The 27,241-nt window shown below is 52.1% G+C and overlaps 1 protein-coding gene across 3 annotated transcripts in view; it reads right to left on the bottom strand.

Moving 5' to 3' along the window:
- Positions 1–872: 872 nt before the first annotated feature.
- The window catches only part of CORO2A (coronin 2A), a 56,068-nt gene continuing 29,699 nt past the window's right edge, over positions 873–27,241 (bottom strand). For 2 of the 3 annotated variants that reach the window (XM_058523612.1, XM_058523613.1), the window contains exons 3-12: positions 14,748–14,864; positions 12,143–12,292; positions 10,714–10,893; positions 9,853–9,969; positions 9,023–9,127; positions 8,206–8,302; positions 7,275–7,387; positions 6,841–6,931; positions 5,672–5,946; positions 1,121–4,661 (exon numbers count right to left, since the gene is read on the bottom strand). In XM_058523612.1, coding sequence (XP_058379595.1) covers positions 4,530–4,661; positions 5,672–5,946; positions 6,841–6,931; positions 7,275–7,387; positions 8,206–8,302; positions 9,023–9,127; positions 9,853–9,969; positions 10,714–10,893; positions 12,143–12,292; positions 14,748–14,864 — 1,377 coding nt within the window. In that variant the 3' untranslated portion in view covers positions 1,121–4,529. Of the gene's footprint in view, positions 937–1,120; positions 4,662–5,671; positions 5,947–6,840; positions 6,932–7,274; positions 7,388–8,205; positions 8,303–9,022; positions 9,128–9,852; positions 9,970–10,713; positions 10,894–12,142; positions 12,293–14,747; positions 14,865–27,241 lie in introns of those variants that run through there. The other variant, XR_009215876.1, reaches the window with a different exon arrangement.

Genomic DNA, 27,241 nt, shown 5'->3' on the forward strand with positions numbered 1-27,241 from the left:
TCAGCCAGTGAGAAACTGTCATCACCCTGAACTCTCATTTTCTGCTGATGGATGCGCTTTGAAATAATCCCTCCCAACTTCCGTTTTCTTTATAAAATAACGTTCCCCTCCTTTGCTTGCTGGCTTTGCCTATGGCTTTTGCTATATAGCCTGCTTGTCCCGAATTGCAATTCCTTTGCTAGTCCCAAATAAACCCATTTTGCTGGTAAAATAACTGGCTGTTTTATTTTTAAGGTGGACACTCCTAATAGGCCAACTGGAAGGGGGTGAGCTTCCCTGCTTAGTGATGCTAGTCCAGTCATGCTCGGAAAACTGCAGCCCTGCGGATGAGACTGAGGTTGGCTGTGGCCTTCCAGATAGTGTGCATTACCTACACTTTTCACTTTCCCTGATTCTCCCTGCCGTTTCCCCAGGACAGCTAACCGTTCCCACAATTGTAAGAAACACCCTGGAAACATCAAGTGCCCCCAGGCTAAAGTCTCAGCTCCCACCAAATGTAAATTGGTACAGCCATTATGGGAAACAGTATGGAATTTCCTCAAAAAATTAAAAATAGGACCACTATATGATCCAGCAATCCTACTTCTGAGTATATATCCAAAGAATATGAAATCAGGATCTCCAAGAGATATCTGCACTCCCGTGTTCACTGAAGCATTATTCACAATAGCCAAGATATAGAAACAATCTAAGTGTCCTTGGAAGGATGAATGGATAAAGAAGACGTAGTATATGCATATATAGTGAAACGTTATTTAGCCCTAAAAAATGAAATCCTGCCGTTTGCGACAGGATGAATCTGGAAGACATTATGATAGGTGAAATAAGCCACACAGAGAAAGACGAATACTATATGGTATCACTTACATGTGGAATCCAAAACACAAGTCAAACTCATAGAATCAGAGTAGAAAGGTGGTTGCCAGGGGCTGAGAGCTGGAGGAAAAGGGTACAAACGTTCAGTTATAAGAATTACAATTTCTGGGGATTTAATGAACAGCATGGTGACTAGAGTTAACAATATGTATGGTATACTTGAAATTTCTTAAAGAGAGTAGCTCTCAAGTGTTCTCACCGCACACAAAAAATGGTAACTATGTGAAGTGATAGATGCATTAATTAACTTGATTGTGGTAATCATTTCACAATGTTTAATTTACATATATTAAATCATCACACTGTACACCTTAAAAAATCACATACAACATAAACATATACAATTTTTGTCAATCATGCCTCAATAAAGCTAGGAAAAAAGTCTCAGCTCCCACCTGCAAGGCCGTTGGCTCTTAGTACTCTTGATCCCTACCCTGTCTATGCTCTGCCCTTTTCTTGTTTTCAGACCAAGGAATAGGCAATTTTCTCTACTTGGAGCACTCTTTTCCAGAAATGTCCTTTGCCCTGCTCACTCCTATATATCCTTCAGGTGTCTGCCTACATATCACTTCCTCCAGGAAGCCTTCCCTGCTTCTCTCCCCAAGGCAGGACGCCCTTCCCCTATTCTTGCCCTCCCCTTTCCCCTAACCATGACTGAAAACTCTTCAGAGGGCAGGGACCAAGTCTGTCTTACCTGTTTCCCAGCCTGTCATCTGGCCCAAACAGTAGGTTCTTAATTGGTATTTGTGGAACAAATCAAGAAAAGGAAAGCTCCGTGTATTAAAATGTCTAGGCAGATGTTTATTATTTTGTCACATTCTTTCCATTGCACGATTCCACTTCTATTTATTTTCACTTTTATTTATTTTTTTACAAAGGTACAAGGAATTTCAGAAACAACATTAAAACAATCATTCAAACTGTTTCAGGCACGGTTTCATATTAAGAGCATAGATTGATTTCTGACTTCCTGCTTCCCTCTATGATACAATCTCAAGTTTTGTTCCAGGAAGAACAATTACTGTAGAGCTGAGGTGGATACACCCCGAAGCTCACCTCCCAGTGCTGTCTTCATCCTCAGAAAGTTCCTGAGTCAACAGTCGGGGGTTCCTGGGGTATGGAGTAAGGAGATGAGTGTGCGTTCTGCTTGCCCTGAGTGTGAGGGCCTGGCTCTGCCAATGCTGGGCAAGCTCTCTGCCATCAGTCAAGAACATAAACAAAAACGTAATTTTAAAAAATGGCTTAAAAAAATATCTGATAAAAATTACCTATCCCTCTCCCTTGCTGTGAAATAATTTAAATAATTTATTCCAGATGTAAAAAAAAAAAAAAAGAAAACAAGTTTGTTCATGGATGCCTTCGTATTGTTTTTAAGCATGAGGTCTGGGTCCTGTAGGGGTGGGAAGAGCTCGAGAAGGAATGGCTCTGTGTAGAGGAGCATTCCGGAAGCTCCCGGACTCAGCCCCACCTCCACTGCTTTGCAGCCAGTGCCTCTGGGCACGATGTTTCCATGTTTCTTTATTCTCCGAGGCTAGGTCTTCCTTTCTGAACAGGGGGATATTAATGCCTGCCTGGGCCATGTTGCAGGAGGAAGTGTCTATGAGTGGAAGTGGGAGGGCTTTGTAAACTGTGAAGTGCTGGCCACAAGTGAGGTGGGAGAGGTAACTCCATCCAGTAGAGCTCTGCTTCCCTGGCAATGCCCGGGATTTGGCCTTTGGCAGGCTTGGTGAGCCCCAGCCACTGAGTAAATGGGGATAAAAGAAGGAACACGGGCGTCTGGCGTGTGCAGGCAGACAGGAGGACTCAGCCATGGCAGAGGAGGGGGCAATCAGGAGCACAGAGCCCCCGTCATGCACGGCCAGGAAGGGGCCCAGAGAGACATGAGGGAGGGCTCGGGACAATGCTTCCTGATTTCAGGAGCGCTGGATTTTAGCTGGAGTCCCAGCTCCTGTCTGGCGCTCACTGTCCTCCTCATCTTTACTGTGACTAGGTGCAGATGGACTCACCCAGTGGGTCTCCATCCTCACTGTATTGCAGAATCACCTGGGAGCTTATAAAAACATACACAAAGCCAGGCCCTACTCGGAGATTCAGCTTCAACTGGTCCGAGGTTGGGCCTGGGCATCTGTATTTCCTGAATGCTCCCAAGGGAATTCTGATGTACAGCCTGGGTTGAAACCTACCAGGCCAGGTGGCCTCCTGCAGTCCCCCTCCTAGCTCTGGGATCACCCTGTGCAATGGGCAAAACTCATTGTCTGCACCTCCTTCCAATATTCCCCATCTTTAGCCGGGCCATCATATTGACCACTGAGAAAGAGACAACCTTAGAGAAGGGCTCAGAACACAGACTCACAAAATAGGGACACAGAAAACTCCCAGGCTGGAAGGGGCTTCAGGGCCATGTGGTCCTGCTTCCCTGCCTAGTGCAGTCATCCTTCTCCAGGAGTCCTCACCGGTGGCAGCCATGAGGCTCGGCCCGCAACTTCCAGTGCTGGGGCTCCCCACCTCCTGGGGACCTCTTCTGTTACCTTGGGCTGAAATCTGCCTGCATTCTCCCAGGGGAGGCAGGCTGTGAGACCTGAGGGCTTGGGGGTGGCAGTTAGTGGTCACGGGCACCGCTTTGATATCTGCGTCCCACACAAGGGATAGTGTCTACCCACATCCGGCTGATTCTGGTTGAAGAGAGGATGGCTTTGGCCTCCTGTCTGTGTTCTAGAACTGGGCTGGACCCTGAATTATTTCCCTGAAGTTAAACTCCCTCTGCCCCTTTGCCAATGTCTCCTGAGTTCCTGCAGCAAACCCAGATCATCACCCAGCATGTAGTTTTCCTCAAGTCAAGGCCACAGTTTCTTGTCTGGGTAGCAGATCCTGTGGAGGGCAGCTCATTCCAGGATGACCCTTGTTCAGATGGAGAAATGGAGACCAAGGGCGGGGTAAGGGAAGGACTCACAGGAGGTCGCTAAGTCACGGGCATAGCTGAAGCCAGAACCAAGAGATTCCTGCCCTGCGGGCTGAGACCTGTATCAGACCAGAAACAGCAGACAGACAGACCAGAAAACCAGGAGCTCAGCCCAGCCCTGCCATGAACTCTCTGGGGACCTTGATCACTTGCCTTTCTCTGGGCTTCAGTTTCCCCACCAGTAAAATGAGGGAGTTGGGTCAGATCACTGGTTTTTAAACTTCTAAATTTTTTTTAAGCAGCAGAATTATGTATCCATAGAAGCCAATGAATGAAACAGATAGAAGGGGAGCTGTCTGGTTGGGAAGGGGAGGAGGCCCTGTCTACTTAGCCATCCCCCATTTCACGGACCACAGTTTGAAAATCACAAGCAGGTTCCCCTCCTCGGTCCTTCCAGCTCTAACTTTCTACAATGTTCTTTCCCCTTGAGAAGTTACAGCTCATCGTGGACCCTTAAACACAAATTAAACAGAAGGCAAGGTCATCTAAAAAGAGTCCACTCAGACACCATTGTTTCGAGAAGGCAAATAGAAAAATGGCACCGCATCCCACTGGAATCTTTCAGCGACCCAAAGTTTCGTTTTCTGGTAAAATTGACAGAAACAGCAGTTGTCCTCGGGGGACCTGTGGTTGGTCCTGGACCTCCCCATGGCGCCGAGTGGTGTCCCTGAGGGCGAAGAGGGCAGAGCTCTGCTCAGAACCTCTCTGAGCCCATCCGCAAGTTCTTGATCTCCAGCTCCAACTGCTTGGCCTGCACCTCGCGCTGGGTCAGCAGCTCCCGCAGCCGCCGGATCTCCTCCTGCTGCCGGTAGAACATCTGCAGCAGCTGGGAGAGCAGAGCGGCGTCACCCGGGCGTCCTCACGCCAGGGGCACGACTCCAGCACAAGGGATGAAACACTGCCCCTGTCTGACTCAGAAAGCTGTGCCTGATTATATTACCCTGGCTGAGCCCTAAGGAGGCCGCCATTGCACAGATCTTTTACTAAAGCCTTGTTTTCTTCACCCAATAAATGAAATCCCAAAAGACTTGATGTTTCAGACATTTCTGCCTCCTTAGATCCCCCATGGGATGGAGGAAAGGATATTTGGCTCTGAAGTCTGGAGATTAGACTTATCACCACCACTAAACTATGACCTCAGGCAAGTTATTTACCCTCTCTGAGCTTCAATTTCCTCCTCTGGGACCTGGGAGTCAGAAAGCTAACCTCAGCATTATCCTAATTGCTGCCACTGTATAGAATGGTACTAGATGTTGGATGCTCCCCCTAAGGACCTTTGTTATTTCCTTGGATGCTCACAACACCCCTAGGAGGGTGGTAGTATTAGTAGCCCCACTTTACCACTGTGGCTGAGAGAGACTCAGCCCCCGGGTCCGAGGTCCTACAGTTAGTGCTCAGCAGAGCCAGGATCAGAATCCCTCTGTGGATGCCAGCCCTTGTGCTTTTAGCCACGACATACTGACTCCCAGGGCAGGTGAGGGAATTCAATTTGATGATATATCGAAGTGCCTGCCATAGGACCTGGCACACAGTAGCACTTAATAAATGTTGACTCTGAAAGCACAGAAACTCCTAGAGGGTCAGAACTGGAAGGGACTTGAACACCACCAGGTCAAGCCCTCTGCATTTTACAGGTGGTTCCCCACCATCTGTACGTAAACCCACCCTCTTGGCATACAGACGGTGCTCATCACCTGTTTGTTGAATGAATTAATAAAGTGAGTTAAGTGGCTAGGTCAGGCCACACAGCTGGTTATTCTTCTCGCCTCTCATGTTCTCCTCCCCCTAGCAGCTGCCCCCCTAGCCCCAGACCCACTGCCCCACCCTCATCCACACCTCATTCTCCGTCTTTGGTGGGGGGCATTCGAAGATGTCAAAGCCGTTTGTGAACCAAGTTTTCTTCTCCTCCAGCCTCTGTTCTGCCGCCCACCTGGGCGCCTTCTCCTCCAGCAGGGAGAAGGGCCTCCGGCCATCATCTGCAGCCAGCTTTTCCGTCTGGTTGGAGAGCCGGGGCGAGGCGGAGGCCATGGAATTGGAGAGGGGTCTCTCTGGAAGCAGCGGCCGGGTGCTCAGCAGCTCAGAGCCGGGCCTGAGGGACACCAGGACTGGCCCTGGGAGGAAGCAGAGTCCGGAGTGAGGACCGAGTGCCCAGGAGCAGATGGCCATGGAGGCACGGACACACGCAGGCACGCAGAGACACATGACAGGTGCGGGAGACACGGCCACATGGCAGAGAGGCACAACCCGAGAACTGGGGCCGTCAGAGTGCAAACGCCCATGCCGGTGACTGTCTGAGGAAGCCTGGTCTGTAGGAGCAGCCCAGTTCATGCCCTGGAGCTGCCCCCAAACCCCTGAGCTCCCCCAGCGAAGCCTCGCCCTTACTTTGTAAGCACAGTCCCACCCACACTGTGCTCTGCCCTCTACCAGCCCACGAGCTCTCCCAGCACCCCTGAGAGCAGGGGAGGCAGGCATCACGATACAAATGGGGAAACTGAGGCCTAGAGAGGAGCTAGACTATCTCAGCGTTATAAAAAAAAAACGGAGGGGGGGGTTAAAGGGAGAGAGATCCCAATCACTGAGGAGGCTGCTGGGGGGCGGGGGCACACTGTCTTCCCCAGGGCCGGCCCCTAGGTTGACAGGACAGGGAGGGTGAGTCAAGGCGGGCAGAAGGGCTGGGGCAGGGGCTGCTGCCTAGAGGGTCCCTCGGGTCAGAGTAATTGTGGAGGGGGGGCGGGCAAGGGGCGTGTGGCTGAGATGACCCACTCAGTCTGCACGGCCCAGAGTTTAAAGATTTCCATGGGGCAAAATCCCTTGATTTGGCAGGAGCTTCCTGAGCCACTTGGGACAAGCCCCTCCCTTCCTGGACCCATTTGTGACCATCCTAGCCACGGGGGACTGACTGACAAGTAAATATCAACACAGGGCAAACCCCTCTCAGCTACCTGGGGCCATTGGACACTCCACTTCCCCACCTCCGCCCGAGGCCCTTGCTCTGCCTTCCTCACCTTTATCCATCCCACTGAGCCACTGCTGGGCAGTCAGAGAGGGCTGGGCGCCTGCCGTGGGCGGGTAGATGTCCTCTTGGTAGGATTCTGACTGCAGGAGACGTCAGGACAGTGAGTGCTGGGTGGTGGGGAGGCTGCCCAGACTGGAAGGGCCCTTAGAGAGCTGGGGGGCCAGCCTCTCCCCAACCCCTGTGAGTTGAGGGAACCGAGGCCCAGAGCAAAGGGACATGCCCGAGGTCACACGGCAACTCAAGAGCAGAGGTGGGGTGAGCCTCAGACTCCCAGCTCTCAGTGACGCCCCCCCGACCAAGAGAAAGGCTCCCCCTGAGGAGCGGCCACCAGCCTCTTGCTGCCCCAGGGCCACGGGCTCCAGGCTCCGGGTCTGTCTTCTGCAGGAGCGTCCCGCCTCCCTCCCAGACGGCCCCACCCCTTACCCGCCGGGGTACAATCATGGACACGGGCTCGATAAGGCTTTTGGTTGTGATCAGCTTGTAGAAACGGAAGATCTCACAGGAGGACACGTTGAGACCCCTCTTTGGCATGACACCTGCAGGCAGACGGCCAACAAGGGCGAGAGGTTCCGCTGGGTGGGGGCCACAGGGATCCAGCTGAGTGTCAAAGCCAGGCTGCACACCTGGACGCGACAGAGGTGACCCCCGTCCCCCGTCCTTCCCTCCACAAACAGTTCATGAGCACACACCTCCGCGGGCCCGGCGGGTGCCGGGGAAACGGGGCTGAAATAATCAGACTCTGTCCCCACCTCCAGGGACTTAAATGTCGTCAGCTAGACTCTCACAGGCAGTGCACTCTGCTCAGGGCCCTCCGTCCCCAGCCCACAGCTCGGGCCCGGAGGCTCTTAATGGAGCTGCTCCCGCTCCCCTTCGATTAGTGTCAGCTGGCATCTTTCTCCATCCCTTCCCTTCCATCTAGCTCTGTCTCGATGTTTAAGTGGGTTTCCTGGACAACATGTAGCTGGGTCTTGTTTGTTTTGTTTTTTGTTTTTATCTCCAAACACACTTAAAAAGTAGGTGAGGATTGCTCCCTGGGGGCTCTCTTAGGTCAGTCTCTCCCATCCTCTTGCTATTGTACTGCTTACCCTTGGCCTGGAACACCTTCATTCTCTCCCCATGCTGTGCTCTGCTTCCTCCTTCAGCTCCTCAAATGTTGCCTTCTCCGGGAAGCCTTCCCTGACTTCCTCCTCTGTGTTCTCAGAGAACCTCATGCACACCTCAGCTAGAGCTCCCACGGAGTCAGTGTGTCAGCCTGCCACCTCCCCTCCCGAATGGGGCTCCTCCAGGGCAGGGCCCGCATCTGACTCGTCCCTGTCTCCCCAGGCCCCCGGTGGCCTGGGCGTCCCACACTCACCGATCCCCTTCTGTGGGTTGTAGGAGCGGTATTCGGTCAGGTAGTTAAGGTGAGGTTTGTCGGCGCTCACTTCGTAGTAGCGGATGTTCCCATCTCCCTGAGGAGGAGGAGGGTAGATTCAGAGCCGGTTCCCATCGGCCCGCCTGCCTGGCCCCCACTGCCAGGCAGCAGAAACCCGGCGTCCAGTGAGTGAAGAGTTGGCAAAGCCATCTCACACGGGGGAACACCACAGAACTGTCACCAAGGCAGAAGGGGGCTCCTCATTTTAACACTCAGTCCCCCCAACCATGACCCAAAGCCCATCCTTGTGTCTCCAAGGCTCAAGCCCTGGGAGCAGAGGCCACGCACAAAGGTCAGAGGTGGCGTGTCCTGAGGCCATCTGGTGAGTCTTACCCCGGGAGCGTTTCTGGTTGTCACCATCATAATGACTGGGCGGGGCACTGGGGAGCAGAGGACAGGGATGCCAAATACAGGACGGTCCCACCCCAGGAAGACCCGTTCTGCCCCAAATTCGAAGGCACCCCTGTTGAGAAACGCCGACTGGTCCCTCATCATCTGGGCCCGTTGTTGGGAAGGGACCAGCTCAGGGTGTCCAGCCAAAGCCCTGGCCCAGGTGCTCCTGGGGAGCTGGGAGGAGTTAGAGGGGCACTGGGCTCACCACGGGGGAGTGTTCAGTGACTCTTGTGGGTCCCTGTCCCTGCCCTGCACCCCAAGGTCCCCAGGCTGCTGTCTGGCCGCCAGTGGGACGAGGCCCGGGGTAGTTCTGCCTCCTGCCTCAGGGCACCAGGCGGCCACCTCCCTCCCGTGCCAGGCTGACCTTTCCCACCACATAGAGCATGTTGGTGTCCGCGTCATAGAAGGGAAACAGCACGCCTGAGGAGCCGTCCAGGTCTTCCTCTGTCAGAGGCACAGACAGGTCATCCTGCAAGGGAAGGGAGACCAGGAATGCCTGCGGGTCACTCTCGGGGGCCTCAGTGGTGCTCTCTGAGATAAGAATCTCTGTCATGGGGCTCTGGAAGCGTGTATGTCTGTGTGTGAGTGACAGACTGAGTTTGTGCGTGTTCGTGTGTGTGTGTGTGTGTGTGTGTGTGTGTGTGAGAGAGGCCACCACCTTTTATTGGGCCAGCACTGCCCTTAATGGATCACTTCTCACACACTTGATCTCACGCCAGCCCTCCCTCCCGCCTGTTTTATTAGTCCCTGTAATAAACGAAGAGGGAGCTTCAGAGAGAGGAAGCAATTGTCCAGTCTTCGAAACTCCAGCCAAGAGCTCCTTCAAATCCATGCTGCTGGGCCTGGCCCTCACCACCCGCCCTCAGCCGCCCTGAACCAGCAGCTCCTCCTGCCCACACCCCTCAGGATTTCAGTCCCAGCCCTTGCTCCCGCTGTGCCCTCTGCCCTGCGGCCCTCTCCTTCTCCCCTCCCCCCAGTCCCGGTCCCAGATGCTGCCTCCTCCCCTCCCCCACACCGGGGCCTCTCCTGGGCCCTGACCCCTCCCCCTCCGTGAATGACAAGATGCAGGAGGTCTGGGCTAGCGGCTCTGGCTGTTGGCACCTCCCTGTGATTCATCAATCAATTCAATCAATGAGAGAATGAATGAATGAATGAATGAATGAACAAAGCCAGCACTCAGCTGAGGAGACTCACCTGGTCCCACAGGGCCACTTGCCGGTTGTTCCATCGGGACGTGCCCGTGGACAGCAGCTTCTTCAGGTTCCCCAGAAACAGCACTTTGCTGGCCCGGTGCCCCTTGTAGCTGGCTTCCTGGAGGGACGTGTGTTGTCAGGGACTGCCTGCCTTGGCTTATGCTGCCGCTCCACCGGGAGTGCCTTCCTTTCTCACCCCAGCCCTGCCAGGGGCACCACCTCCAGGAGCCCTTCCCGGGGCCCTCCCCTCCACGTGGAGTTTCTCCCACTATTTTTGTTGAGAGTTATTTTTCTCGGGTAGGAGGGAGGCAATCGTCTGCCCAGCTCCCTGCTCTAGCTGGAAGATTATTGAGCACCCACTGTATGCAAGGCATGGGGCTGGGGGGCACTGTCACCTGGATTATCTTATTTAATTCTCCGAGAGGAAGGACTAAGAAAAGACTAACGGCCCATTGCTGCAGATAGGGAAACAGAGGCTCAGGGAGCAAAAGCTGCTTGCCTGAGGTCCCAAGGTGAATCAACAGTGGTGGTGCCCCTCGTGGTGCCCTGAGGGCTCCGATCCCATGTCATGCCTCCTGACAGAGCTGAGGCACACTGCCAAGCTTTGGAGTTTGACCAGGTTCAACTCCCAGCTTTCAGTGTGGGCAAGTCACTTAGCCTCTCTTTGCCTCAGTTTTCTCTTCTGAAAAATGGGGATGACATATCCTACCTCCCAACAGACAGGGAGAGCAGGTGTGCAGGCTCGGCCAGAACGCTGACAGCACTACTGCCCTGTTCTCAGGAGCCGCCCCCAGCCCCACTCCACTCCTTGCTCCTCTGACCCCAGGCCAGACCCCAGGCCAGACCCCAGCCCAGCACTGACCTGGAGAACGGTCCCTGCTCGGGGGTCGAGAATCCGAATCTTGCGGTCTTTACAGGTGGTGGCCAGCAGGCTGCCGTTGGTGTTGAAGGACATGGAGAGGATCACGTCCTGGTGACAGTCAATTGTCCTCACGGGGCTGATGATGACAGACTCCTTTGTATCCAGGTTCCAGACCATCACCTGCATGGCAGAGAGCCCGCTCTGAGCACAGCGGCCACCCCTGCCTGGCCCCGCCATCACACGCCGCCAGCTGCGCTGAAACACGGTATCCCCGGGAGGGACGCGCAGATGGCAGTCTGGCCACGAGGCCTCGGTGGGAGGAGGATCTGCCGCTGAAGCTGCCACATGGCAGGAGGGGAGCCGGGAGTCAGGCTGTCTGGCAGCGAAAAGAAAACACCATCTGCCATGGGGCAACAGCACATCCATGCTGGTAAGACCCCAGGAATCCAGGGGGTCAAACAGTTATTAGCAGCAGTTTCCACCCTGCACAGATGAACAGGGCTGCTGTGTTTAGCTGCACAGGCTGTGCACTGCAGAGATCAGGGCAATCCGTCCCCACAGCCTATGGTGTGAACAGCGCCCCCTGGAGTTGTTTGCAGAATAACCTGCACAACCCTACACAGGAGCCCTGCAGACACACCCGACATAAACAGGGAAGAGAGCACTTCTGATCAGAAGGGGCTACAGGCCCTTCCAGCCACTCCCATCCCGCCCTTTCATCCACCACCGAGGCCCCTACAGAGTTGCGAAGAGAAGAGTTTAAAAGCCACAGCTATGGTCACGCCAACCCATCTGTGTACAGATTGAGAAACTGAGGCCCACGGAAGAAAATGGATTTTCCCAGGTCACATTGCAAGTCAGAGACTGAGTCGGAACAGAATCTAGGTCTCCCCTACTGGGAATTTTCCCAGTCCACAGGGCCCACAGCCTGTCAGTCTGGCAGTCATCGGAGCAGGGGAAAGCTTCTCCGGGCAGGGCCTAGCCCGTCCCCTCCAGGCACACTTACAGGTTGAATAGTGTCCCCCCAAAACTCATGTCCACCTGGAACCTCAGAACGTGACCTTATTTGAACATAGGGTCCTTGCAGATGCAGTTACAGTGAGGTCATACTGGGTCTGGGTGGGCCCTAGAGTCAATGACTGGTGTCCTTATAAGAAGAGGAGAGGACACACAGACACACGGAGGAGAAGCCCATGTGAAGACGGAGGCGGGCTGGAGGGATGCAGCTCCCAGCCAAGGGACGCCGGGAGCCACTAGAGCTGGAAGGGGCACAGGATTCTTTCCCAGAGCCTCTGGAGGGAGCATGGCCCTCTAACGCCTTGATTTCGGATTTCTGGTCCCCAGAACTGCGAGAATAAATTTCTGTTGTCTTAAGCCACCCAGGTTGGTCATTTGTTAGGGCAGCCTCAGGAAACTAATACAGACCCACCTTGTAGTCGTAGCCGGAGCTGAAAAGGATGTTGGCGGCCGTGGGGTGCCACTCCACCAGGCCCACGCGGCGGGCGTGGCCCACCAGCTCCTTCCTGCAGGCTGTGAGGTTCTTTGTCAGCAGCTGCTTGGGGATGTCCCAGATCTTAATCTGTCAGGGGACACGGCCCAGGGGGTGTCAGCCAGGGTCACCTCGGCACCCCCGCCACCCTAAGGCACAGAACTGGCAGTGCCCAGCAGGAGGGCTGGGGCGCTCTCTCTGTACCCGCCTCTCCCTCAGTGGAGGGGCAGCTGGGGCCCCTCAGAGGGACGGGGGCTTTGCCAAGGTCCTCCAGCCCAAGCAGGGGTGGGGCTGACAGGAGACGAGGCCAGGCCTCCAAGTCTGCCCCTGGTGGTCTTTGCCATTCTAACGACCTGAGGCAGTGGGCGGGCCGGTGGGCCGCAGGCCTGACCGCCAGGCTGCATGTCAGAGCAAATCTGCCTCCCAGCCTAGTATACCCCTCAAAGGACAGAGGTCTCCCCACTCCTTGTCCTGAAGGCCCAGGGTGGAGCTTCAGATGCCGGGAGGAAGGGTTTGTGAGGCATCCTCAGGCCACTAGGGAGCCAGCGCAGTCTCTGGAGCAGGACAGGGTGGGGACAAGCTCTTTCCTTTGAAGGGCTTCCTTGGATGGCCTGGAAGGGGAAAGACTGAAGGCCAGAAGGCCAGGCTGCACAGACTCACAGGCCTGTATTCCACACTGAAGGCCTGGGAGGAGGGGCTGGGCTTCCTTCCAGAGCGGTGTTGTCGAGGATGGAAGGTGCTTCCATGGTACAAAGTAAGCTCCCCGTCATGGAGGCATACAAATGGGGTATGGGGGGATGCTGCAGAGGGTGATGGAGCCGGTTGGTGCTGACCTGACGTCCCTCAGGTCCCTACGTGACTGTACATCCCCTTCCCTTAGAGATAACACAGGGTTTTCAGGCAGACTTTGCTTTCAAGTCAGCAAATATTTACTTCCTGGTTGTCTTGGACTTAAAACCAGAAGGCCAACCCCACGAAAGCAGTGCCAGGCTCCAGAGAGCCGAGTCTGGTGACGGCTGTTTCCTCACAGAACTGGTCCCGGCTGGAGGATGGACTCTGCACAGGTCTGTTTGGGAGGTGCAGACACCATCCCCAGCACTCTTGAGAGCTAGAGGGCTGTCCCTGTCCCACAGGGCCAGGGGACAGGGACAAGATGGCTGAGCACTTTACACAGGAGGGCTGGGGTTAGGCACTGCCACTCATCCTGCCCCTGGGGCATCTGGGAAGGGACAGTGGCAGGCGATGGGGCTAGCTAGGAATTGAATAAACACCTTGAAGGGAGCCTTCAAAGCAGGCCCGAAGGGGCAGGTATTGCAGGAGTGGGGACAGAGTCAGATATTTGATATCCTGTCAGAAGCCCTACACTCACTGGAGATAAGGCCAATTCTTACAGGGCCTGGCTGCCCCTTCAGTGAAACCACCTCGGCAGACATTGCCCTCTGTGTTCCTCAGCATCCCCTATATGGAAACTGGAAAATTCTAAGTCCTGTTAGAGTTTTCTACCTGCTTCTCCTGAAGAACTGGTCTCTTTCCTTTGATCAAACAGTGAGGGTTCTACAGTAGATTCTGTTTCCCTTTTTCCCTTGTCTGCCAGGCAGCTCTGAGCTAAACCTGGAACTCAACAGCTACAACCCTCCAGAGCTAATGTTTCTACTATTATTCCCTCATTTCCTCCATCTGTGACTGCTGCTCTTTAGGGAAGTGGCATAGCTCAGTGGAAATAGATTGGGCTCTGGAATCAAACCTCAGTCTGAAGCCTGGCTCTGCCCCCACAAACTGTGTGACCTTGGGCAAAGTGCTCCACCTCTCAGATCCTCGGCTTCTCCATCAGAAGAATATCCTACCTCGTGGAATTTCTGGGAAGACTGAGGAAAATGATATGTGTAAGAAGAGTCAGGAACACAGTGAGCTCACAGTAAATGGTAACTAGGATTTTTATCCTTATTTTAATCATCTGATCATATCTGTGTCTTTTGTTTTAAGCCATACCCATCACGTTTTAGAAGTGGGCACAGAATAAATTATAAATAAAAAATAGTGAATGTTGTAGGGGCAGGGACTATGGCCCTGGTACAGAACAAGGGCTCAAAAATGTGATGGCATTGAAGCTTTCGGGCTGGTGTTGGTGTCCGTATTCACACGAGGCTCCCACTCCTGTCCTGTTAAAGCTCCCCTCCCCACTGTCTGTGAAATTAAGGGGCACAATATTTTCTGGCCACAATAAAAATGCCCCTCACAGCATTTTATAGTCCCCCAAAAGGTGGGCTTTCCCACTGGAATATGAGTCTCACTGGATCTTCATTAGATGGTTGGGAGCTATTATGCCCATTTCATAGGTGGGGGAACTGAGGTGGTGCCCTAAGTCCCACAGGGCCCAGAACTTCTCCTCCTCCACCTAACTCACCCCCTCCCCACGCAGGGAGCTCACCTTGCGAAGGATGAAGGAGTCGGGAGCGTGAGAGCTGAGTATGGACACCATTCCATCTCCCTCTGCCCCAGTTCCATGCTCTCAGGAAAGGGAACCGCCTCATGCGCTGACACTCACCGTGGCATCTTCAGAACAGGAGGCGATCTCAAAATCATCAAAAGGGTTCCACTTGATGTCTAAGACGTTCCCTCTGTGCCCGCAGACCTTCGGGTAGTGGGGGTCCAACTTCCCCGTCTGCAAAACATGGCCCAGGAGGGTTGGGGAGGGGAGGGGGCCACTTCTACGTCAGCATCTGGACAGTCACTCGGGAGGCAGCCATCACTGAGTAGACAGGAAAATGCAAGGGACAGAACTGCGTGTGAATCTAGGACTTCCCACTATTCCCCGTGTGATCCTGGGGGAGTCTTGTGGCTTCTCTGAGCCTCAGTGTCCTCCTCAGTAAAGTGGAGGCAATGATAGGTATTTCACAGGGTTCACGTGAGGACCGCAGATGAAGTGCGGAAAGTGCCAAGCACACAGTGGGTGTTCAATAAAAGGACATTTCCCCCCACACACTGCTGGTGGGAAGGCAAAAGTGGTGCAGCCACTTTGGAAAACAGTCTGGCAGCTCATCAAAAGGTTACACACAGAGTTACCATGTGACCCAGTAATTCCACTCCTAGGTATAAACCCAAGAGAAGTGAAAACACGGGTCTACAAAAAATGCGTACACCAACGTTCACAGCAGCATTATTCCTAATAGCCAAAAGGTGCAAGAACCCAAACCCAAAAAAAAGTCCATCAGTAGGTGATCAGATAGACAAAATGTAGTATATTCACACAATGGAATATTATTCTGCCAAAAAGAAGGAAGTACTGATACATGTTACAACATGGATGGACCTTGAAAACATTACGCTAAGTGAAAGAAGCCAGATGTAAAAAGCCACGAGATACTGTGTGATTCCACTTAGGTGATGCACCAGCTGTGGTTTCTTTGCCTGAGCAAATTAACACACCCCCCGTACCTGGTGTTCAGAACCCTGACTGATGCACACGAAAAATCCAGAATAAGTAAATCCAGAGAGAGTGAAAGAAGATTAGTGGCTGCCTAGGGCTGGGGGAGGAGTCAATAGGGAGTGACTGCTAATGAGTATGGGGTTTCTTTTTGGGGTGATGAAATTATTTTGAAGTTAGATAGTGGTGATGGCTGCACAACCAACCATGTGAATATACTATAACCCGCTGAATCGTACCCTTTAAATAGTGACTCTTACGGTATGTGAACTAAAAAGTATTCAACTAAAAAGAAAGGGCGTTTCCTCCCCTTTGCCCCTTTCCTGCTGAGAATCCCTGCATAGGTGCTGGGGTGACACACAGGGCCCACAGCCCTGAAGCCGAGACTTCCGACTGCACACACACTTGGATATCCCGGTCACGGGACCACCACGCCGGTTCAGGCACAGAAACGTGGAGCTGGCAGGACCAGCACATTCATCTGACACATCACAGTGCTCCTTGCAGAACGGGGCCAAGACCCGGGCCCTCTGCCCACCAACGCAGGCTTCGTCCAAATCCACTGTGGGTTCTGGAGCCCACCCACCAGAATGCTCCCCAGACCATTTCTATATCTGGAAAGAGACAGCTGAGAGGAAAACTGGCCAACATCCATTCACTCAGCAAATCTTTCTGAGGAACCTAGGGGACAGGCCCTAGGCAAGGTGCTGGGTGACACGAGACACAGTATTTGACCTCACAGAATCAACAGTTTCAGGATCTTTAAAAAGAAACTTTCAAGAATAGAGTGAACTTGGGGCTGGCCCGCTGGCGCAGCGGTTAAGTGCGCGCGCTCTGCTTTGGCGGCCCAGGGTGTTCGCAAGTTCGGATCCCGGGCATGCACCAACACACTGCTTGCCAAGCCATGCTGTGGTGGCGTCCCATATAAAGTAGAGGGAGATGGGCACAGATGTTAGCCCAGGGCCAGCCTTCCTCAGCAAAAAGAGGAGGATTAGCAACAGATGTTAGCTCAGGGCTAATTATCCTCACACACACACAAAAAAGAATAGAGTGAACTCAGGGAACACCCACTGCCTCTCTTTCCCTCACCTCCCCTACTCTGCAGACACCACTGAACCTTTTTTTTTTTTTTTTGAGGAAGACTGGCCCTGCACTAACATCTGTTGCCAATCTTTCTCTTTTTCTTTTTTCTCCCCAAAACCCCAGTACATAGTTGTGTATCACAGTTGTAGCTCTTCTATGTGGGAGGCCACCTCAGAATGGCTTGATGAGTGGTGAGCAGGTCGGTGCCCAGGATCCCAACTGGCGAACCCCGGGCCCCCAGACCACTGCACCTTTGTGGGACTTCCTGAGACTGCGTCCAATCAAGACTGAGCAAAGATGCAGTGGTGGTCTCTGACCTGCTTAATAAGGCTGTGGGGGCCGGCCCGGTGGTGTAGTCGTTAAGTTTGCACGCTCCGCTTGGGCAGCCCAGGGCTCAGCGGTTTGGATCCTGGGCGTGGACCTACTCACTGCTCATCAAGCTGTGCTGAGGCTGTGTTCTATATAGAAGAACTAGAGGGACCTACAACTAGGATATACAACTATGTACTGGGGCTTTGGGGAGAAAAGGGAAAAAGAGGAAGATTGGCAACAGATGTTAGCTCAGGGCCAATCTTCCTCACAAAAAAAAAAAAAGGTTAATATAAAACTAAAACCAGAACTTCAGTGGTACAAAATGCTAAAAACATGTAAATAAATAAATAAATAATAAAAAATAAGACCGCGAAGCGCAGCTGCGATGAGAATAGACGCCAGCTTCCCCAGTCAGCTCCGGCAAACCGGGAGACACACATAACAGAGCCCTTGGTTCATGGGGTTTTATGTATGCATCTTAGCTCTGCAAACAGAGGTGGTGGTCCTGGGCTCCCCTGCAGATATACTCTCCCCAGTTCAGCTGTGGCCCCCCGGGAAAGGGCATTAGACACCTCGCCCCAGACCAGATCCCATACTGGAGGAGGGAACTCTACGGAGGACGTTACTGGATAAATTGGAACGTGAATGTGAACGTTAAAGTATTGTTGCAATGTTAAACTTAGTGAAGTTGATAAGGTACTGTGGTTATGTAAGAGAATATTCCTATTTTTAGGAAACACTCAAGTATTTAGGGAGAAAGGACAAAGATGTATGTGACTTATCTTCAAAGGGTTCAGAAAAAATATCATACCCTCACATACACAGAGAGAGAGAAAAGGAAAGAATTTGGAGGTGTGCCATTTGATAGTGCCGTGTGAGGAGGTGGGCAAAAGTTCCATTTCTTCCAGATGGTTCTGCCTCCTCTGTGGCTGAAAAAAATGGGTCCCTGGACAGGGAAGAGAGGGGCACGCTCCATGCCCCTGTGGGGGGGCAGTGCCTGCAGCCAGGGCCCTGAAGGGAGACACAGCACCTACAGGCCTGGCTCAGGTCTCCACGGGCCCATCGTCTGGCCTCAGACCTCTGGCCCAGCCTCTAGGCCATTTGGCCTGCTGTCGACGGGCGAACTTTCAAAAATTAAAATCTGATTGTTTCGAGCACCTGCTCAGATTCTGCAAGCCTCTTTTTCCTCATCTGTAAAATGTGAATAATAATCTCTTCCTTGTAGGATTGCTATGAGAGTAAAATGAGAAACCGTGCATGAAAAGCTTTACAGTGATGTCCTACAGTAATCGCTCAAATAAGAGCAGCTATTATATGTATACGTGTGTGTGCGCATGTATATGTGTATATCAAAATGCTCCAAAATGTTAATCATGGTTATCTCTAGATGGTGGGATAAATTAGTGGTTTTTATCATCTTCTTTTTTTAATTTCCCAAACTTTCTATAAAAACTGTGTAAATTTTGCAATAAAAAATGTACTTAAGAATAAAACTCCCAACTTTCAGAAAAGATGGGTCCTTCCAGGATTAACCAAAAATTTGTTATAAAACTGCAGAGCTTTGGGGCCGGCCTGGTGGCGCAGTGGTTATGTTGGTGCGCTCCGCTTCTGGCGGCCCCAGGGGTTCGCAGGTTCGCATCCTGGGAGTGGACCTATGAACCAATTATCAAGCTATGCTGTTGCAGGCGTCCCACATAAAGTAGAGGAAGATGGGCACAGATGTTAGCCTAAGGCCAATCTTCCTCAGCAAAAAAAAGGAGGATTGGCAACAGATGTTAGCACAGGGCTCATCTTCCTCACACACAGACACACAAAACTGCAGAGCTTGAAGGGCTCTCAGAGACCACAGTGGTAAGCACACAGGAGAGCTCTCTGAGGCTGCGCTGGTGGCAGGCATCACTAACAGATCACAGCACTCTTGATGACCCCAGACTGGAGGAGGGGCTTGCCCAGGGTCACGGAACGTGAGGGGCAGGGCTGGGCTGGAGCCCAGGGCTCTGGCTCTCAAGCGTGAGTCTGGTGTCTTAACTGCACTCTGTGGGAGTTCCGGCCCTCTCTGAGTCAGTGTCCTGACCCCCTTCCCGTACACAGACCTTCCCTTCTCTTGGATCATTGCCTGGGTCAAAGGGCATGAGCAGTGCTGGGTTTTTGCTGGGGCACACCCAGTTTGGCTCTCAGTTTTGCCTTTATCTCTACACTCTGGCCCAGGGCCATGCCCCAACTTCTGCCCCGAGGGTTCTCAAGAGCTGACCGTCAGGTGGCCTTGGCTGACGGGAAGCAAACTGTCCAGGAGCCGCATTCAGCCTCCGGCCTCCCCTCCCGGCTCAGGAGCCCCAGCCTGGCTCAGAAGGGTGGCTCCTCAGAGCTGGGCTCGGCCAGCGCTGCTCCCAGGCCTGCAGGAGCAGAGGCCCAGCCCCAGGCAGCTTCTCTTCCTTCTCAGCCAACAAGGGACGGCTGGCTCTCCCCCGGGGCCGGCAGGCCGGTCTGTGCCTAAAAGGGTTTGTGCTGAGGACCCACATTAGCAGACGTTAGTCAGTCTGACGGGCTACTGACCGAGCTGCTGAAAGCCCTGCCAGGGCAGGCACGTTATAATCAGGAGGCCACTTCCGCCTTTCTGTCCATTAGCCAGCAGTCAGCCAGGGACAGGCTCTGATTTATGGGGGCACAAGCTCTATCTCAGGGGAGATCATCTGCTCTCCTCAGATCACAGAGAACCCTGGACTCAGCCCGGAGCGCCGCCACCTCCAAGTCTCCGAGGGGCCGCCCTGGGCCGATGGAGCGGATAGGACTTGGACCCCAGAGGGCAGAGCCGGGGGCGGGGGTGAGGGACGCTCCGGGGGCAGATCTCAGCTGCCGGCTGTGAGGCCGTTGTCATGACCCCCAGCGCTCACAGGGGCACAGCCATGCCCACAACAGTGTCCGAGTCACGGCCTCAGGGGACACTCCCAATACCCCAGGGTGGACATGAGAGGCAGGACCGCTAGGGACAGGCAGAGGTCGGCTGCACGGTGTGGAAGACGGTAGGGGGGCAGGCTGACTGGCTCCCTGAGATTGAACCCCTGCCACAGCACTTACTACTGTGTGACCTTGGGCCAGTGACCTCGGGCCAGTGACCTCGGCTCTCTGTGCCTCAGTTTCCTCATCTACAAAATGGCAACAGTAGTAGGACCTCACAGGGAGGGCCTGAGGATTAAACGAGTTAATACACGTAACGCGCTTAAGACAGGGCCTGGTGTGCGGTAAGCAGGCTCTCAGTAAGTTCACCGCGCAAGGCCATCAGAGCTCATCGCCAGGATCCAGGGTTTCTGCGCTCAGGGTGTTTCAGGGCCCAGGGAGGGACTCAGCGTTCCGCAGGGGACTGCCACCACTTCCCACACAGCCGACGGGCGACCGCTCCAGGGGCACCTCAGTGAACGAACCGACGCCTTGATGGCACGCCCACTGGGGAGCTCAAGCACACTCTCACGTCCGTAAGGAGCGGGTCTGTAAATGCTTTCTTTAAGAACCGTAATTTCGGGAGTCATTTCTGCGCCAGGCGCTGTGCTGGGTGCTCTGCTCATATTATTCGATGAACCTCTCGACGCCCCTGGGAAGCAGTACAAGAATCCCCAGGTACGGTGCAGCAGCTGGGGTCGTGGGGGCTAAGGGCGACAGAGCCCATCCAGGGCAGAGCCAGAACTGGGAATGCTTCCTCTCACTGCCTGGTCTGCCTCTTGCTGTCCTCACGTCATAGTTATCATTGGCATCAAGCAGTCCTTTCACTGAGGACCTACTACGTGCCAGGTCTCACACTGTGTGCAAGTAGTGACAGAAGATGAGTTACTCATGGAGCTGCCTGCCCATGGAGGAGGCAGGATGTAGTGTACTCAGGGCTTGGAGAGAGAGGCAGACGAAAGGCCCACGGGATCAATCAGAAAAGCCTTCCTGGAGGAAGAGGCCTTTGAATTGGACCTTAAAGAGAAAAGTCTTTGACCAGGCTAGGGTGGAGGGGAGGCATTTCAAGTCAGAAAGGCAGGGCCATAGGTAGGTTTTAAGTGTGGAGGATCCTGAAGCAGCCCGCAGGGAAGGTAGATTGGCAGATGAGCTGGGAGAGGAGGCCAGACAGGAGGGGTGAGGCTGCGGGCATGGAGACACTCACCCTGCACAGGGCTCACAGCTGGACCCTACAGAGAGATGGACACGTCGACGGATAAGGGGGTAAGACGCGGGCAGAGGGCTGCCTGGAGGAGACTGGGAGTTGAGTAGAGGGAAAGATGATAAGAGCATTCCCCAACCCTGGAACACACCTGCTGCTAAAAGGCAAATCACATTCCCAGAAGGATTTAGGGCAGAGGTCACTCCTCGGCCCTCCCCTTACAAGTACACAGATGAGCGTGAAGAGGGTTTACGGAGAATCCCACCCCCAGGGCTGGACGTGGTGAACCGCAGATGTTATCTGCTAACCCTGCTTGCTCACCCCTGGAGACAGGGAGCTCACTTTCTCCTGTTTATTCCACTTTCAGACCTTGCTGACAGTGAGATAACGCTTCCTACCTCAAGCCCAGCACGGCCTCCCCGCTGCCCTCCTGCTCCCCTCACTCGCCACATCTGGTCCTAGCTCTGTCCTTTGGGACTCCATGGACACCTTTCCTCCTGTCCCAGGCCAGCTCCTTGGATATCTGAAGGCAGAGGACCCATTCCTGGAGTATGTTCTTTTCCAGGCTGAACTGGAAGAGACTTTCAAAAAAAAAAGTCGGCTGGGCCGGGCGGTGGATGGAGGCTCTGACGAGGAAGGCAGGATTCATGTGCAGGCAAGGGAGTTCTGGGAGGGGTCTGAGCAGGGTAGTGACATGCTCAGACACAGGCGTGAGAAGGGTCCATGTGGCCTCTGAGAGCATAGCAGTGAAGGGCCCCCTCCCCCGCCCAGACACCTGAATGCCCTGGTGTCTGTTTGGCCCCTCAGGCCCATGGCCCCCCTCTGGCCTGGTCACTCCCAGCAATGTTCCAGGGCTCTGCCTGCCCTTCCTTCCTTCCTCCCCACCCTCCACACCTCACAGCAAAGTCCACCCTCCTACCCCCCCAGGGTGGCTCTGCTGCAGGCCGGGCCCCAGGCTTGGGGGGGCCTGTCCCACACATCCCTGGGCCTTTGTTCCCTGAGCACAGCCCTGGGTTGGTTGCCGAGGTTGCAGGCTCACCCTGGTCACACCGCAAGAGGAAGGGCCCTGACCGCGGAGTCACTCCCTTCGGGACACCTGACACCGCCTGGGGCAGCCTGGCCCTTTGAGAAGAACTTCCTGGACAAGAACTTCCTGGACGCTGTGGTGAGGCCAGGCACCTTCCAACCCCATGCGCCTGTGTGTACACTCCATTAAAGCTCCTCCCTCCCTTCCTGCACACAGCACCCTTCACTGACACCCCTCGGCCTGGAGGGGACCGGAGCCCTGCTAACAGGCCAGGAGCCCAGGTAAACTGGAGCCAAACCTCAGGAGCTGCAGGCGGCTGAATGCAGGGAGGCCCCGGCCACCCCGAGGTCTGGGCCACACTCGGGTCCTCATCCTCACTGCTCAGGGTCCTTCGGGAAGTCATCTCCCTGAGCCTCAGCATCCTCGTCTGCACCACGGGGCAACACTCCCCCCGACCAGACGGGCTAGCGAAGGCATCAGCATCAGCTCTGTCCCGCTACCACACGAACAAGGGCCTGTGGGCTCAGTGCTGCGCGACGGGGCCAGCACGGGGGTCCCTTCCTTCTCTCCGCCTCTCGTTCCTGCTCCGGCACTCTCCATGTGGTTACTTAAGAAAACGTCAACCAAGTGCAACGCGTGGACCTTCCCAGGCCCGAAACAAACCACACACACGAGGCCTTTATGTGGCAGGTGGGGACCTTTCCAGGTGAACTGAGCATCGGTGACACGGGAATTCTCGTTGCTGCTGTGACCCCGGCATCGTGGTTCTGCCAGAAAATGTCCCTACTTGTTAGATTTGCATCCTGAAGTTTGTGAGGGTAAAAATGACAAAATGTCCGGGATTTGCTTTAAAATACTTCAGGGAAAAAAGGGATGGATGAAGCAAGAGTGGCAAGCTCTTCAAGATTCTAGAATCTGGGTACAGAGGAGTTCATTGTATTGTTTTTATCTACTTTAGTGTCTGAAATCTTTTCATAATTGCAAAAAGAACTCGATGTGAGCCAGCTCCTGAAAATGCAGTTCGCACATCAGCAGCCTCACACCACCTGGGGGTGGAGATGCCAGATTTTGCAAATAAAAAGACAGGACGCCCAGTAAAATCTGAGTTTCAGATAAACAACAAACAATTTTTTTAGTATAAGTATGTTCCATGCAATACTTTACTTACACTAAAAAATTATTTGGGAAAATAGCTTGGTAGTTTCTTATAAAATGAAACATGTAACTACATTACGACCCAGCAATTGCTCTCTGGGCATTTGTCACAGAGAAATGGAGACCGACTTATGTTCACAAAACCTGCACACCAAAGTTTATAGCAGCTTTATTCATCAAAGCCGCAAACTGGAAACAATCCAGCTGGCCTTCAATGGGTGAGTGGATAAACAAACTGTGTGTGTGTGTCCACACCATGGAATACTACTCAGCAATAAAAAAGAGTGGGCTATCAATACACACAACAACCTGGGTGGATCCCCAGAGAATTATGCTGAGTGAAAAAAGTCAAGCCCAAAAGGTTACATACTGTATGGTTCCATTTACATGACATTCTTAAAATGGCAAAAGTATAGAAATGGAGAACAGATTAGTGGTGCTCAGGGGTCAAGGAGAAGGTGGGAGGTAGAGGCAAGTGGCTGTGGCTATAAAGGGTTCTCTGTGATGATGCAGTGTTCTGTATCTCGACTGCACCGATGTCAACATCCTGGTTTCGACACTGTACTGCAATCCTGCAGATGTTACTATTGGGGGAAACTGGGTGAAGGGTACCCAGAATCTCTCTGCGTGATGTCTTACAATTGCATGTGAGTCTACAATGATCTCAAGACAGAAGTTTAATTAGAAAGAAAAAAATAAGCAAAAAAAAAGTTACTTAGTGTTTATTTGAAATTCCGATTTAACTGAGTATCCTGTATTTTATCTGGCAACTTGGGAGCCGGTGGGAACGCAGACTGCGGCCCCGCTCAGACCCACTGAGTCAGAATCTGTGTCGTGACACGCGGTGTGAGCTCTGATTAGGTGCTTCCAGCTCCTGCTGTGGCTGGATTCCTAAGAGTCTGAGATGGTAGCAATTAACATGTGTCCTCGAGCTACTTATGACATTTCAAGAAGCCCAAAGGAATCGCACATTTTACCCAGGATCAGGCTGCACAGCAACACTGAGTTTCAACTCTCCAGTGCCTTCCCACTAGACTCAGAGTGGAGCCCGACTCCTGCCCTGGCCTCCAAGGCGTTCATGGTCCCAGACCTGCTCCCCTCTCTGACCTTGCCTTCCATTGCTCTTGCCCCTGTGACAATGCAACAGTATGTTTCTCAAACACACCAAACCCATTCCCACCTCAGTGCCTTTGCACATGCTATTCATGCTGCCTGAACACTCTGCCCCTAGAGCTTCAAGTGGCTTTGTGCTCTAATGTTGTCTCTCCAGAAAGGCCTTCTCCGATCATCCTATCTAAACTAGGTCCCCTCTCCCCACCCAGGTCACACTCCATCACATCAAACCAATTTATTTTCTCAATATCAGTTGTTAGCACCTATTTATACTGAGTAGTTCATGTGAGTTAGAAACTGTGACAAAAATAAATTAAAAATCAGGGAAACACGTTAATTATTTAATTAAGAATGCAGTTTGTTTGGTGGACAGAATCTTTTAAAGGCAACCAGAGCTTGGGAGAAACAAGGAGCCAAACCGGGGGCCATCTCTAGGGGTCCTTCCAGCTCTGACCTTCGAGTCTTTCCATAAATCCCGTTTTACACTTGTCCCTCCCCAGCTAGAAAAATTTCACCTCTCTCTCGAATACAGTTCACAATTCTCACAATTCTCACAGGGCATTCAAGGCCCTTCTCATCCGGCCCCAATCCACTTCCCCAAGGTATCTCCCTCCACCCCTTCACAGAATGCTCTCTGCACTGTTCCCTGAACATTGTAGTCCCACCTCCATGCCTTTGCTCATGCTCTTCCCTTCGCCAGTGACGCCCTCCCTATTTATTTGGATGAACAACTGTTAGGTAATTTGTTCAATCAATGAACATTTATGAGCACCAACTGCATGCCCACAATGTGATAGACTGGTAAACCAAGTCCTGGGTACAAAACAATGATGGGTAAAAAGAAGTCCTGGTTCTTTTTTCCCCTCCTATCTAAGTACATTAGGAGGTACCACCAGAAGAACACAAATGAGTCTAATTCAAGTATTCAGGGCGTAATATCCTAAGAAAGGAATACGCTGTGGAATATGTCCTAAAAAGGAGAATGTGATGCAAATTTGGGGGAGGGAGAAAAAGTGGCTATTCCTGAACATGGTACATATTTCCATTTCCTTAGGGCATCTTTAATATTAGTCTTTCAATAATGCTCTGTAATCTTCTCCTTCTAAGTCTTGCTTGTTTCTTCCTAGGTATGCAATCATCTTTTATTCTATTGCAAATGTTTACATTTTCTATGTGTTCTTGGTATGTAAAAATGCAAATTCATTTTTGTATTCTGATTTTTGTATCCAGCTACCTTCCAAACACTCTTATTTTTCCAATAATTCGACTACATATTCTTTCAAGTTTCTATTTAGACAATCAGATCTGTAAATAATAGTGGTTTTACTCTTCCTTTTTAATCATTATACCTTTAACTTATTTTTCTAGTCTCACTGTGCAGGCCTGCACGGTTTATCTCACTGCTGATTTTATTTATTTATTTATTTATTTTTGTGAGGAGATCAGCCCTGTGCTAACATCTGCCAATCCTCCTCTTTTTTTGCTGAGGAAGACTGGCCCTGGGCTAACATCCGTGCCCATCTTCCTACACTTTATATGGGACGCCTCCACAGCATGGCTTGCCAAGTAGTGCGTCCGTGCGCACCTGGGATCCAAACCGGCGAACCCCGGGCCGCTGCAGCAGAGCGCGCGCGCTTAACCGCTTGCGCCACCGGGCCGGCCCCTTACTGCTGATTTTAAAGAGGTGTTTCTAACATTCTTTCTTTATGAATGATGTTTGCACAATATTAACAAAGAGATCAAACATCACCAATACCACCAACAATGGGACAAACCGACATCACGTGTCGCACGATGTAACAGACTGAGGATGCAACATCACTGTGTAATGTTCTTGCCAAAATGCATAACATGATCTAATCACGAGGAGACAACTGGACAAATCCAAATTTAGGAACGTCGACAAAACAGCTGGCCTTTACTGCTTAAAAATGTCAGTATCATGAAATAAAGAAGACTAAGAGATACGACAACCAAACATGACTCACAATCCTGCGATGGATTCTGGACCAGAAACAAAATTTCTATACACATACATATGGAGAGAAAAAGATAGATAAAAAGTAAATTTGGCAGAATGTTAACCGGTGAATCTAGGTGAAGGAAAATCAGTTCATTCAACTAGTTTTGCAACTTTTCTGTAGGATTGAGATCCTTCCAAAATAAAAAATGTTTTAAATTCTGTTTCCTATATGTTAGTGACATTTCCTTGTCCTAATTGGCTAAGAATTTTTATCATGAAAGGGTATGGCGCTTTATCAAATACTCTTTCTGCATTTGTGGGGATGACCATATGGTTTTTCTCCTTTCTTCTGTTAATATAATGATCTCCATTGATAGATTTACTAATATTAAACCATCCTTAGTTTCTGGAATAAATCCAACATGGTCAGACGTATCTTTTTTTAATTCACTGCTGGATTCGGTTTGCTAGTAATTTTGCATACACCTTCTAGAGGAAGACTGGCCTGTGATTTTTCATTCTTGTTCTGTCCTTGTCGGGTCTTGGAATCAAGGTTACCCTGGCCTCACAGAATGAGGGGAGCGGTCTCTCTTTTCCTGTCCTCTGGAAGTGTTTGCAAAAGACTGGAATAATCAGTTCGTTGCAAGTTATGTGGAAATTGCCTGTAAACCACATGGACACAGTGTCATCCTTATGTGTGTGTTTGTGAAAGAGAACATACAAAAAAGTGCATAAAATGTAAATGTTCAGCTTAAGGAATTGTTGGAAAATAAATTACCTATATAACTGCCACCCTCCCAGGTTAAGACATGAACTATTAGTAGTAC

The sequence above is a fragment of the Diceros bicornis genome, chromosome 28 (genome assembly GCF_020826845.1).
Source record: "Diceros bicornis minor isolate mBicDic1 chromosome 28, mDicBic1.mat.cur, whole genome shotgun sequence".
Lineage (NCBI taxonomy): Eukaryota > Metazoa > Chordata > Mammalia > Perissodactyla > Rhinocerotidae > Diceros > Diceros bicornis.